The sequence below is a fragment of the Sapajus apella genome, unplaced genomic scaffold (assembly GCF_009761245.1).
Source record: "Sapajus apella isolate SASKATOON/1434 unplaced genomic scaffold, GSC_monkey_1.0 scaffold29, whole genome shotgun sequence".
Lineage (NCBI taxonomy): Eukaryota > Metazoa > Chordata > Mammalia > Primates > Cebidae > Sapajus > Sapajus apella.
This window is the reverse complement of record NW_022436969.1, coordinates 18,023,590-18,034,817: the sequence shown is the minus strand read 5'-3', so window position 1 is coordinate 18,034,817 and position 11,228 is coordinate 18,023,590. Positions and strand designations below refer to the sequence as shown.

At 46.6% G+C, this 11,228-nt stretch overlaps 1 protein-coding gene and 1 long non-coding RNA gene across 3 annotated transcripts in view; one reads left to right on the top strand and one right to left on the bottom strand.

Annotated features, from left to right (window-relative positions):
• Positions 1-5,207: 5,207 nt before the first annotated feature.
• Positions 5,208-11,228, top strand: part of LOC116561519 — a 28,630-nt gene continuing 22,609 nt past the window's right edge. For both annotated transcript variants that reach the window (XR_004273467.1, XR_004273466.1), the window contains exon 1: positions 5,208-5,547. This is a non-coding gene — a long non-coding RNA (uncharacterized LOC116561519). The remainder of the gene's footprint in view (positions 5,548-11,228) is intronic.
• Positions 7,792-9,759, bottom strand: LRRC30 (leucine rich repeat containing 30). The gene has a single exon (XM_032293345.1). The coding sequence runs from the start codon at positions 9,381-9,383 to the stop codon at positions 8,478-8,480; it is 906 nt and encodes a 301-aa protein (XP_032149236.1). The 5' UTR covers positions 9,384-9,759; the 3' UTR covers positions 7,792-8,477.

The following is an 11,228-nucleotide window of genomic DNA, read 5'->3' as shown; positions in this document are numbered from 1 at the left end:
GCGAAAATCAAATTTGATTCACATGTGCAGGTAGACAAGGAAGGGCTATGGAGGAGATGTGAATTTTATCATTAGATTTCCTCAACTCACACTTTGGAATGCACTATGCTTTTCTTAAAAAGGGGAAAGATTTCAGCTCTAAGTGCCCAAATCATTTAATTGAGTCAAATCCAGAAGTGTTTTGTGTTTGTTTGTTTGTTTTTCCCTGAGACAAAGTCTTGCTCTGTCACCCAGGCTGGAGTGCAGTGGCATGAGAGCTCACTGCAACCTTTGCCTCCCCGGTTCAAGTAATTCTCCTGCCTTAGCCTCCCGAGTAGCTGGGATTACAGCTGTCCGCCACCACATCCAGCTAATTTTTTGTATTTTTAGTAGAGATGGCGTTTCACCATGTTGGCCAGGCTGGTCTCAAACTCCTGACCTTGTGATCCGCCTGCCTTGGCCTCCCAAAGTTCTGGAATTACAGGCATGAGCCACGGTTCCCGGCTTTGGTTTTTTTTTTTTTTTTTTTCAGGGAAAGCATAACCAGGAATTTCATCTCTTCCAGAAACATGAATCAGATAAATTATTAATCCGTCAATTAAAAAAACCAAACAGAGGCTTTTCCCTCTGAGCTGCCAATCCAATAAAAAATTAGAGATGGCATCCAGGCATTTTGGAGGTATATAAACCCCTAGATTCACCCACAATACTGCTCGCTCTTTTTATATTTTTGAACATCAACTGAAATTAAAATTACCTTTTCTGGTGTGCTGGAAGGAGATATCAAAGCGTTAGTACTGATCTCGACCATTCTCCACAGTGTTTTTTGCTTTTCTTGAGTAATCACAGTAATTATAAGCCCAGTATCTATTTACCAAGGCATTAAATCAGAAAGAGACAAAGTAAAAAAAAAAAAAAAAAAATGCAGTCATAGAATTTCAAAGCTGAAAGGAGCATAAAGTAAGTTTACTTTGAAGTGAGTGCAATTGCCTAACTTTATAGAAAACCGAGGCCCAGAGAGGTGAGGTGGTCTTGGATGCTCATTCACTCTCTCGTTTGTCCATTTGATGCTTTATTCTTATCTCCCCTATGCTGGGTGCAAAGATAACAGATGTCGAGACGTAGAGTCTCCGAGAAAATCAGCAGCACGCTGGGAGCAGCTGAATCTGGAGACCACAGCTTTCATTTTCCAGTGGGCACACATTCTGCCAGACCAGGTTTTCTTCTATTTGTGTTACGATAGGAGACACCTAGAGTGCTTGTTAGGCCCACACACGCCGGCTATACCCTGGCCCCACTGAATCTGAAAGCACACCAAAGGGAGCTGGGGCTCTATTCTTTTTTTTTTTTTTTTTTAGATGGAGTCTCGGAGTCTTGCTCTGTCGCCCAGGCTGGAGTGCAGTGGCACGATCTCAGCTCACTGCAGCCTCCACCTCCCTGGTTCAAGCGATTCTCCTGTGTCAGTCTTCTGAGTAGCTGGGATTACAGGCACGCACCACCACACTCGGCTAATTTTTGTTTTTTTTTAGTAGAAATGGGGTTTCGCCATGTTAGTCAGGCTGGTCTCGAACTCCTGACCTCCTCCTGATCCGTCTGCCTTGGCCTCCCAAAGTGCTGGGATTACAGGCATGAGCCACCATGCCCGGCTGGCTCTACAACTTTTTTTTGAGACGGAGTCTTGCTCTATCACCAGGCTGGAGTGCAGTGGCGCAATCTCAGCTCACTGCAACCTCCACCTCCCAGGTTCAAGCGATTCTTCCGCCTCAGCCTCTGGAGTAGCTGGGAACTCAGGTGCGTGCCACCACGCCCGACTAATTTTTTTTGTATTTTTAGTACAGACGGGGTTTCAACGTGTTGGCCAGGATGGTCTCGATCTCTTGACCTCATGATCCACCCTCCTCAGTCTCCCAAAGTGCTGGGATTACAGGCATTGACCACCGCACCCGGCCAGCTCTACATTTTTCACAAATGCACAGATGAGTCTAATCACCAGGCACCAGCAGGGCTCCTGTCTGCTGATTTGGGCCGCGGAGCCCCTTTCACTGGCCTCTTTTAATGGCCAGGCTCATAGCCCCATTGGCTTTATGGTCTTATATCTGACTGTTTAGGTAAGAGCTGGCATCAGCATTTCATAACCCAGAGTGAGCCATTGAATTACCTGCTTTAAGCAAAGTAAGAAGCTCAGGTCTACCCCAGACCAAATATATTAAAATCTCTCAAATGGAGACCCAGGGCTTTGTTTTTTTGAAATACCAGGAGGTATTCTGATGAACAGCTGACACAGAGAAGCACTTCCAGCCCAGGGTTCTTTCTGAAACCTCGGGAAGGATCCTGGCTTACAATGTGGTAGAGGAGAGGCTTGGTAACGCTTTTCAAACCCAGGACACGCGGCGTCTCCAGGTATCATGACTCCTTCCGTGTGCCTGCCTATCATCTTAGATTCTGGTAGAGAAAAAATAAAAATGAAAAGAGCAAATGCCACAAAGGTGTTACAAAGCAGCCTGCTCTGAGACAGTGGGATTGCATTGTGTTTAGCTGAGCCTCACTCCTTTGCCGCCTGTTCCATCATCCTGTCCTGATGTCACCTGCACAGGCTCAGGACACACATGCGCAGTAAGAGCCATGCTATCTACATTCCTGCTGACAGCCCAGAGCTTTCCCACCACCCACAGAGCCACGGGCATACATAGGGTGGTGGGCATGACATTTAGGAGATGGGAAGATATCAGAGGCTTCCCCACAGTGCCATGTCTGGGCACACTGACGTATGAGGAACCCAAGTCACTCAAGACAAAGAACATGGGTAAGTGATGTCCTATCAGCAGCTGCACCTCACACCCTCAAAGCCTGTATCGTTATGTTTCTGTTAAGTGTTTCGCTGGGCACGGATGCTCATACCTGTAATCCCAGCACTTTAGGAGGCCAAGGCAGGCGGATCACCAGAGGTCAGGAGTTCAAGACCAGCCTGGTCAACATGGCAAAACCCTGTCTCTACTAAAAATACAAAAATTACCTGGGTTTGGTAGTGGACACCTGTAATCCCAGCTACTGGGGAGGCTGGGGCAGGAGACTCGCTTGAACATGGGAGGCAGAGGTTGTGGTGAGCCAAGACCGCACCACTGCACTCCAGCCTGGGTGACAGAGCGAGACTCCATCTAAAAACTATATTTAAAAAAAAGTTTCAAGAAATACCCTGATAGGACTCCAGTTTGCCTTTTGTTTTCTGTCCTGTGCTGAAATAAGGAGTGAGTCTAGAAGAATATAGGAAATCAGCTCTCTCCTTGCAAGTAGATTCCTATGGCACTACTAAAAAAATCTGCATAGCAAGCTTCATGCTAATGGCTTTCGGTTATGCTTACCTAATGATGCCCAAGCTCTTACAAATTCATTATGAGCCGTCCCTGCATCCTCTTTTTATTACTGTGCTATTCTTTTTTTAAAAAATCAGTAATGCTTTGGATTCAACATGTAACTAGACAGGAAACTTAAACACTTGCAGAAAGTTCTCTTCTCAGCAAGGTCAGGATTGTTCCCATAATTGTTTACAATAGCTTTCATGTTCCTCTTAATTTTATTTTGTTTTCTTGATTGAAATATAGGAAGGAGTTGTATTTTGGGATTCTTGGATTATTTACAACTAAGACATTACATCAAGGGTACTGTTACTTCATTGCACATTAACTGGGTATTTTGTGTTTCTCAAGTATATCTTACAGAGTACTGAAAATAATTCTTTTGTGGAATAAGAAAATCAAGAGCATTTGGATACTTAAGTAGCAGATAATGATGCCCTAATTTGGTATTTAGTATCTTCTGAGTGCCTTAATTTAGCAGCTTTAATTTTTTGAGAGCATTTCCTGAACTCATCTTCTCTTTTTCACCATTTGTACCAGAATCTTAGTGATGCCACCTAGACAGGAGACTCCCCCCAGCATATGGGAAATATACCCCAGTCCAGCCTCTGGGCCTTCGTCTCCCCGATAATCTTAGGTGTTGATACCTGAATGTGTGTTCCAGTAGCGGAGCCCACATCCCTTTAATCTTCCTCTGTTTTTAATGAATGGCTATCAAAACGCATATTCAGTACATGCTTTGAGCCATATGAAATGCACCATCAAAATGCAATATTCATTGCCAAAAGAAAAAGGTTTAGTTTAATGCATCCATACAAAGAGTGACAGCATTCCCTGTTTTATGTCTTCCCAGCACAAGCATGACTTTATTGTGAAATCCAGGTGCAGTCCTGAAGTCGCTCTATTTTTGCTTACTCCAGAAAGGCAGTCTGTTAACTAAAGCCCAAGAATGGAGTACATTTCTCTATTAACCATTTATTAAGTCAACAAGCTAAGTAATGACTACATTTTTCTTTCTAATGTGCCTGCAGTATTATGCATTTAGCAATATTATTCCTTGAACAGATGTGTCTTTTCACTGTCTTCTTCCTTTTCTACGAACATAGGATTTCTTCTTAATTGTATGCTCGTAAGCTGCAACTGCTTCCAAAGGTGCTTCTGAGCACACACTGAGGTCCCTCCATACAGAGAGCCAGGTGACATGAAAACCACAACATCATCAAGAATGGGGGAAGCCAGCTCCCCACATCAAGCACCCAATTAGCTCATATTCTTTGGCTAAATATACTCCACAGCCAGTCCAGTCACCCTCAGTGCTTTGATTTCAGAAGCTTTAGAAATACCTAGAGTTACTTGAATGTGGCAGTATTCAAAATACAAAAGATAAGGAAGAAGCATTTCACAACCAGTTTGCAAACTATAGGATTTGACAGCAAAGACATCGAAGGTTATATCAAATTCCTTCCACGTTCGCGTTTTGAATAACTAAGCACGTTAACCAGTTTTGTGCTCACCACTTCCCTTTATCAATAAAAGGGAGTATTCACAAAGAATCAATATCTAAAGCACGTCAGGCAACTGCTAGACTTTTATGATTTCCTCAATGCTGTGTTAACAAAGAAAACCTTGCTACTATACTTTTGAAAGACACCAATGGAAGCTGACAACCAAATTGATATCATTTTTTTCTTATAAAAAGTATAATGAGCTCTTGGGTCACCTTCAAAATATGGTCACATTCTTTCCCTGGAGTAGAGTTACTGTGGGATCAAGTGACTGAAAAGGCTCGAAGAGGAAATAAAATGATTGCTCAGCAGGACGAGTGCAGTGCTGCTGTCCTCGCCTGCGTCTCTGCCCACAGCAAGGTCATGGAAATTCAGCGTGAGCCCAAGTGGTTCCTCAGCAGCAGACACTCATGGGCATGATCCTGGCACTCGCTGATGTTTGTCTGACAGCTGCGTGTGCTTCGGCCAAAGCTGCAGTAAGTGACCTACCAGGTTCCGCGGAGGAAGCCTGACCCTGCCATTCCCCACTGAGTCAGGAGGTCAAGTGAGAATTCCACTGATGTCTTTAAATAGTCTTGGCTGCAACAAGCTAACGTAGGGGAGGATTTTGGAGTGTGCCAGTGTGCGCCTGGCAGGGATAGGCAGGTCTGCAGTTGCTGCTGGAGGGGGAATTTGGAGGAGACTTCCTTAGCTGCCTCTAAGTGACACTGGTAAGGTCTTCGTGCAATGGCTCAACAGATAACCTCATGCACAAATGTGCTAATGGAACTATGGTATCTGTGATAACAGCAAAAATTGGCTTCTTTCTTTTATGGGTGGGAAAATGGACTTTGGGGTCTGTTGGGAAAAATCACTTGGTCTTTGAATAAGCTATACGGACCCTCTTTGATCAGCTTTTAGAAAAAGCAAGTATTTTTCACAGTAAAATTGCCTGATCTGAGAATGAGCTAGCCACTGCCTCAACACGTTGCTGCTCTTTCCAAATCAGGCGAGTGAAGAGGGGGAGGAATTAGGGTTTGACGGCTGCAGGGAATGAAGTGTTTGACTGATTTAACCCAGCTGTGTTCTTTGCTTACTGTTCTCTGGTTACTGAGACTTTGGAGCTCAGTCTAGCCTACGCCCTACAGTGTGCTATTCTTCCCTCTGTCCATTGTTTGTATCTTTTTTGAGGAGGAATCACATCTTGCCGCAATTGTAGGAACTCACGTGGGTCTGTCTCCTTCTCCAGCCTGTGAGCTCTGTGGTAGGAGGGGTAGGTGCTATTTTTCTCAGGTTTCCCACCCAGTGTCCAGACTGGAAAAGGTGCTAATAAATATACGTTTGATTGAATTAAACTAAGAATACCGAGAAGTTTTACAAGTCTTGGCAGCAACCCCAAATGCTAAGTCTTCTTGTAGTTTGCTATAATTTCATAGACAAATGTGCCAAGAAATCAGAGCAATTGGCTTTTCATTGACCTGAAGGTACTTGGTTTTCTTGAGTGTCATCTTTCCATTCTGATTCTTTAGCTCTAAAGAATCAATATGAATGTCGTGTGGCCCTTGGCTGCTGCTGTAGCAGTCAGGTCCAGTGACCTTTGGTGCAGGAACGCTGTCACTGCTTGCCCTGGTGTCTGTGTTTCACCAACAGCTGTGTACTCTTGAAATAAAAAGCAAGCTTCATGTTTTTACAGAGCCTTTTTTCCAAGGAGCTTTTAAATGTCACTAAACTCATTTTTGTTTAACGTCAACATGGGAAAGTCAATATTACCCTCCTCCAAATTGTAAAAGGGTAATTACTTTTTTGCATGACTTGTCTATGTCTTTCCCCTTTTTTTTTTTTTAAACAGAGTCTCATTCTGTCACCCAGGCCGTAGTGCAGTGGCATGATCTTGGCTCACTGCAACCTGCACCTCCCTGGTTCAAGTAATTCCCCTGCCTCAGCCTCCCAAGTAACTGGGATTACAGGTGCGTGCCACCATGCCCAGCTAATTTTTTTGCATTTTTAGTAGAGATAGGGTTTCACCATGTTGGTCAGGCTGGTCTTGAACTCCTGACCTTGTGATCCACCCACCTCGGCCTCCCAAAGTGCTGGGATTACAAACGTGAGCCACTGCACTGTCTTTCCCTTCTTTCCTGTCTTTTGGTCATTGTTGGCCAAATTATCCCATTTAGTAACTTATCTTCGAGAGGGCAAATGTAGTCATGGATAAGTGAAATTAGAATGGGATCATCTGTTAATAGCCTAGTGTCTAGCAAAAAAGTTCAGGCCGGGCGCGGTGGCTCACGCCTGTAATCCCAGCACTTTGGGAGGCCGAGGCGGGTGGATCACGAGGTCAACAGATCGAGACCATCCTGGTCAACATGGTGAAACCCCGTCTCTACTGAAAATACAAAAAATCAGCTGGGCATGGTGGCGCATGCCTGTAATCCCAGCTACTCAGGAGGCTGAGGCAGGAGAATTGCCTGAACCCAGGAGGCGGAGGTTGCGGTGAGCCGAGATTGCGCCATTGCACTCCAGCCTGGGCAACAAAATTGAAACTCCGTCACAAAAAATAAAAAAAAAAAAAACAAGTTCAAGGACGTGACAATGAGTGGGAGAGGACTGGGAAGGACAGTTGAAATACACATTAAGACCAGGCGCAGTGACTCATGCCTGTAATCCCAGCACTTTGGGAGGCCTAGGTGGGCGGATCACAAGGTCAGGAGTTCGAGACCAGCTTGGCCAATATAGTGAAACCCCATCTCTATTAAAAATACAGAAATTAGCTGGGTATGGTAGTGGGTATCTGTAGTCCCAGCTACTCGGGAGGCTGAGGCAGAAGAATCACTTGAACCGGGGAGGTGGAGGTTGCAGTGAGCTGAGATTGTATCACTGCACTCCAGCCTGGGCAACCGAGTGAGACTCTGTCTCAAAAAGAAAGAAAGAAAAAGAAAAGGAAGGAAGGGAGGGAGGGAGGGAGGGATACACATTAATATCAGTTCACATTTATTATCTGAAAGCCATCATGCTACCCATTACTCACCACCAGACATAAGCATGAGAGGCTTGATGATTCCTCTACAGCCGCATGAAAGAAAAACTTCCTATGATTGTCCCCCCCAGAACTCAAGGGGAGAGCTCTGCCTGTTTTGGTCACTGGGGACAGAGCCCACTGTGGTTTGCCTTTTGGTCCCAGGTTATACTTCATAGGGGCTGACAGAGGAACATGTCTTGCCACTGCCACCCGGCCACAGGTTGCTGATTCAATGGTAGAAACCATCTGAAACCAGGTTTCAACACCTGACACTGTCCTTGGCACACAGTACTTAGCAAATATTTGCCTTTTGAGTTACACTGAATTCAGACCTGTTAGGTGTCCACTCTCCCGAGGGCTGAATCTCACTGCTCCTCAGAAGAATCAGAACTATTAGTTCTCCTTGGAGAAAACCAACCCCCTGTTTCAATTTATGTTTAGGATGAGATGAACATGATATTCCATAAGTTATTAAGAACATACAGAGTTAAAAGTAAACACCTCCTTAACGTGGATGTGCAACAACGATTTAGCAAAATTAAAAGCATTGGCAGACAGGGTGATAGTAGAAATTGAGATAAGAAAACTACCCCAGCTGGCAGAGTTCAGGTAAGCTGCCTCCCATCCAGGCCTCCAGGACCCACGTCAGGTGTGTTTTTTGTCCTTTAGGTAGCTGAAGAGCATCTCCAGGCCCCCCTCCACCAGCTCTGGCAGAGGCTTGGATAAAGGGTTGTGGGAAATGTGGAGCCCTTTGTCCATGGGATTCCAGGCGATCCTCACCAGTCTACACAGCAGGTGGAGTTCGCTTGGGAGGGTCTGGATGTCGTTGCTGTTGAGGTTCAGCAGCTCCAGGCTGGTGACCAGGCAGAGCGACCTCGGGAAAGAGTGGATATTGTTGCCCTCGGCAATGAAGATCTGCAGACTGGCCAGATGCTGGATGCTCTCAGCGATGTTTTCCAGGCGATTGGAGCCCACGTGCAAGAAGATCAGCTCCTTCAGTGAGAACACACACATGGGGATGTGCGCAAAGGAGTTGTTGCTGAGGTTCAGCTTCCTCAGTCTGGAGAGGTCAGCGAAGCCTGCAGGGAGCTGGGACAGGCAGTTGTGCGACAGGCTCAGGACCTCCAGGTTTCGGCACAAGCTCAGCTCGGCCGGCACCTCGGTCAGGCAGTTCATGTTGACAAACAGGACCTTGAGGCTCTGCAGGAGGCTCACCTCTCTGGGCAGGCTCTTCAGGCGGTTCCCGCACAGGTTCAGGACCACGATCCGGGTCAGTTTCCCCACCTCGGGAGGGAGAACCCGGAGCTGGTTGTGAGACAGATTGAGTTTCTGGACCTCAGACAAGCCCCAGAGAAAGTCAGGGATGTCTGTCATTCCTCTGGTGACCAGGCTGAAACTGACATGGTGCATGCCACGCTTCAGCAGAGACCGTGGGTCCCTCCCTGAGAGCAGGGCATCGTCCCATGGAGAAAACTTCTGTCTCCTTCCGATGAACAGCACCCGCTTGGGGCCCTTATCCTTGGAGCTGGCTCTTGACTGCCTGGCCCCCATCGTACCTTCCCTTCTAGTCACCCTCCTCTGCCACCTCCCAGGCGTGGACTGTGTCCTCTCAGCTGCTAAAAGCCAGGCTGTTGCAGGCAGAGATCGTGTGTCGGGGTGAGAACCAACTTGTGGCGGGGAGGTCCCAGCATGGAGAAAGCTGCCACAGGAGTCTTGATCAGGCCTTGCAGGTGTCCGAGACAGGTCCCTGGGTGGCTGCAGGAGCTGTGCTCGTCCCGCAGGGTTTAGGTGTTTTCTCTCTGAGCAGCTGAGCTGTAATGATATACTTGTCCAGGACGCTGCTAAACTGCTCGATTCCCTCTGAATGCTACAAGGCAGCTGTCACTGTCACTCTGCCTGAGTTTTATTGACCGGGAATGTGCAAACAGGTCACAGGAAGGCTGCATATAACTTTACTCTCTCGGCTTTTCTTGGGTGTCACAGTTGAGCAGGGTGATTAACAAGCCCTTCTCTAAAAAGAAGTAAAGTGGAAAAACAGAGCAGGCCACACCAGCACCAGCTGTCGGCAGGATTGCGGGAGCTCAGCCAGGCAACTTTACAGTGAAACTGGGCTCTGTGCTAGCGACAGTTATGTCTTTAAAGCTAAAGATCATCAGATGATATCCTAGGTGCCCTTTCCAAACCTTGATGAACTGTGTGTTTGTGAAAATGTACCAAAAGCAGCCCGGATACCTCAAATCTTCCAAGTCAAAGCTGTTTAATTCTGTGCTTGTCAGAGGTGATGTAGTGAGAAGGGAGTTGTGGGAGAATCTCAACCCTTCACTCCCATTTCAGCCAGAGAAACTCTGGGCTCATCTGTCTTACAGAGACCTTTTCTGCATTTAGTAGGGTGCACTTTAAACGTCTCAACAGCCACGTGAGTAGCCACCTGAGTATGGTAAGCACCAACCACCCATTGTCCTGGACGGATATAGTGAGGCCCCCCTTGCTACGCACCGTTTTCTCTCTCTTTCTTGTCCACCCTGTCTTTTCCTTGAATTAAAAAAAGTTAACTTAGACCTTAAGTTTGCAGAGTTAATTGTTGGTGTTACAGGCTGAACTTTGTCCCCTCACCCCACCCTCGAATTTCATATGCTGAAATAATAACTCCCAGTATCTCAGAAGGCAGCTGCATTTGGCGATCGGGACAAGTGAAGACACAGGGAGAAGGCAGCTACCTGCAAGCCAAGGAGAGAGGCCTCAGAAGAAACCAATGCCTTGATCTCAGACTTCCAGTCTCCAGAATTGTGAGAAAAATAGATTTCTGTTGTTTAAGCCACTCAATCTATTATGGTTGGAAAGGAGGCAGACATACATCTGCATAGGTGAAAAATCCGAAAAATAAGCAGGGATTGGCTGGGCACAGTGGCTCATGCCTGTAATCCCAGCACTTTGGGAGGCCAAGGAGGGTGGATCACAAGTTCAGGAGATCGACACCACACTGGCTAACATGGTAGAACCCTGCTGGGCGTGGTGGCACATGACTGTAATCCCAGCTGCTCGGGAGACTAACGCAGGAGAATTGCTTAAACCAGGGAGTCAGAGGTTGCAATGAGCCGAGATCGCGCCACAGTAGTCCATCCCAGTGACAGAGCGAGACTTTGTCTCAAAAAAAAAGTAGTGATTAAGAGGACAAGAGATATCAAGGTGCTGCCCTAGGTTCTAAGCAAAAGGCTTGTGGTCTGTGGCAAGGGCTGGTTTGGCCTGAAAGGTTAGAGTTTGTGCAGCTATGTGTCCTGGAGACCCTGCTGCTTCTAGGATACTGACCTCACAGGGCTGTTGTCACCAACCCAACAACTGTCACTAGGTCCTAACTGGGTGCTGCCTGGGGAGCCTGGAAGTCCATCCACACTCAGG

Bases quoted from the DNA above. Each gene is read 5' to 3' on its own strand.
- LRRC30 (XM_032293345.1), bottom strand. From the start codon at position 9,383: ATGGGGGCCAGGCAGTCAAGAGCCAGCTCCAAGGATAAGGGCCCCAAG.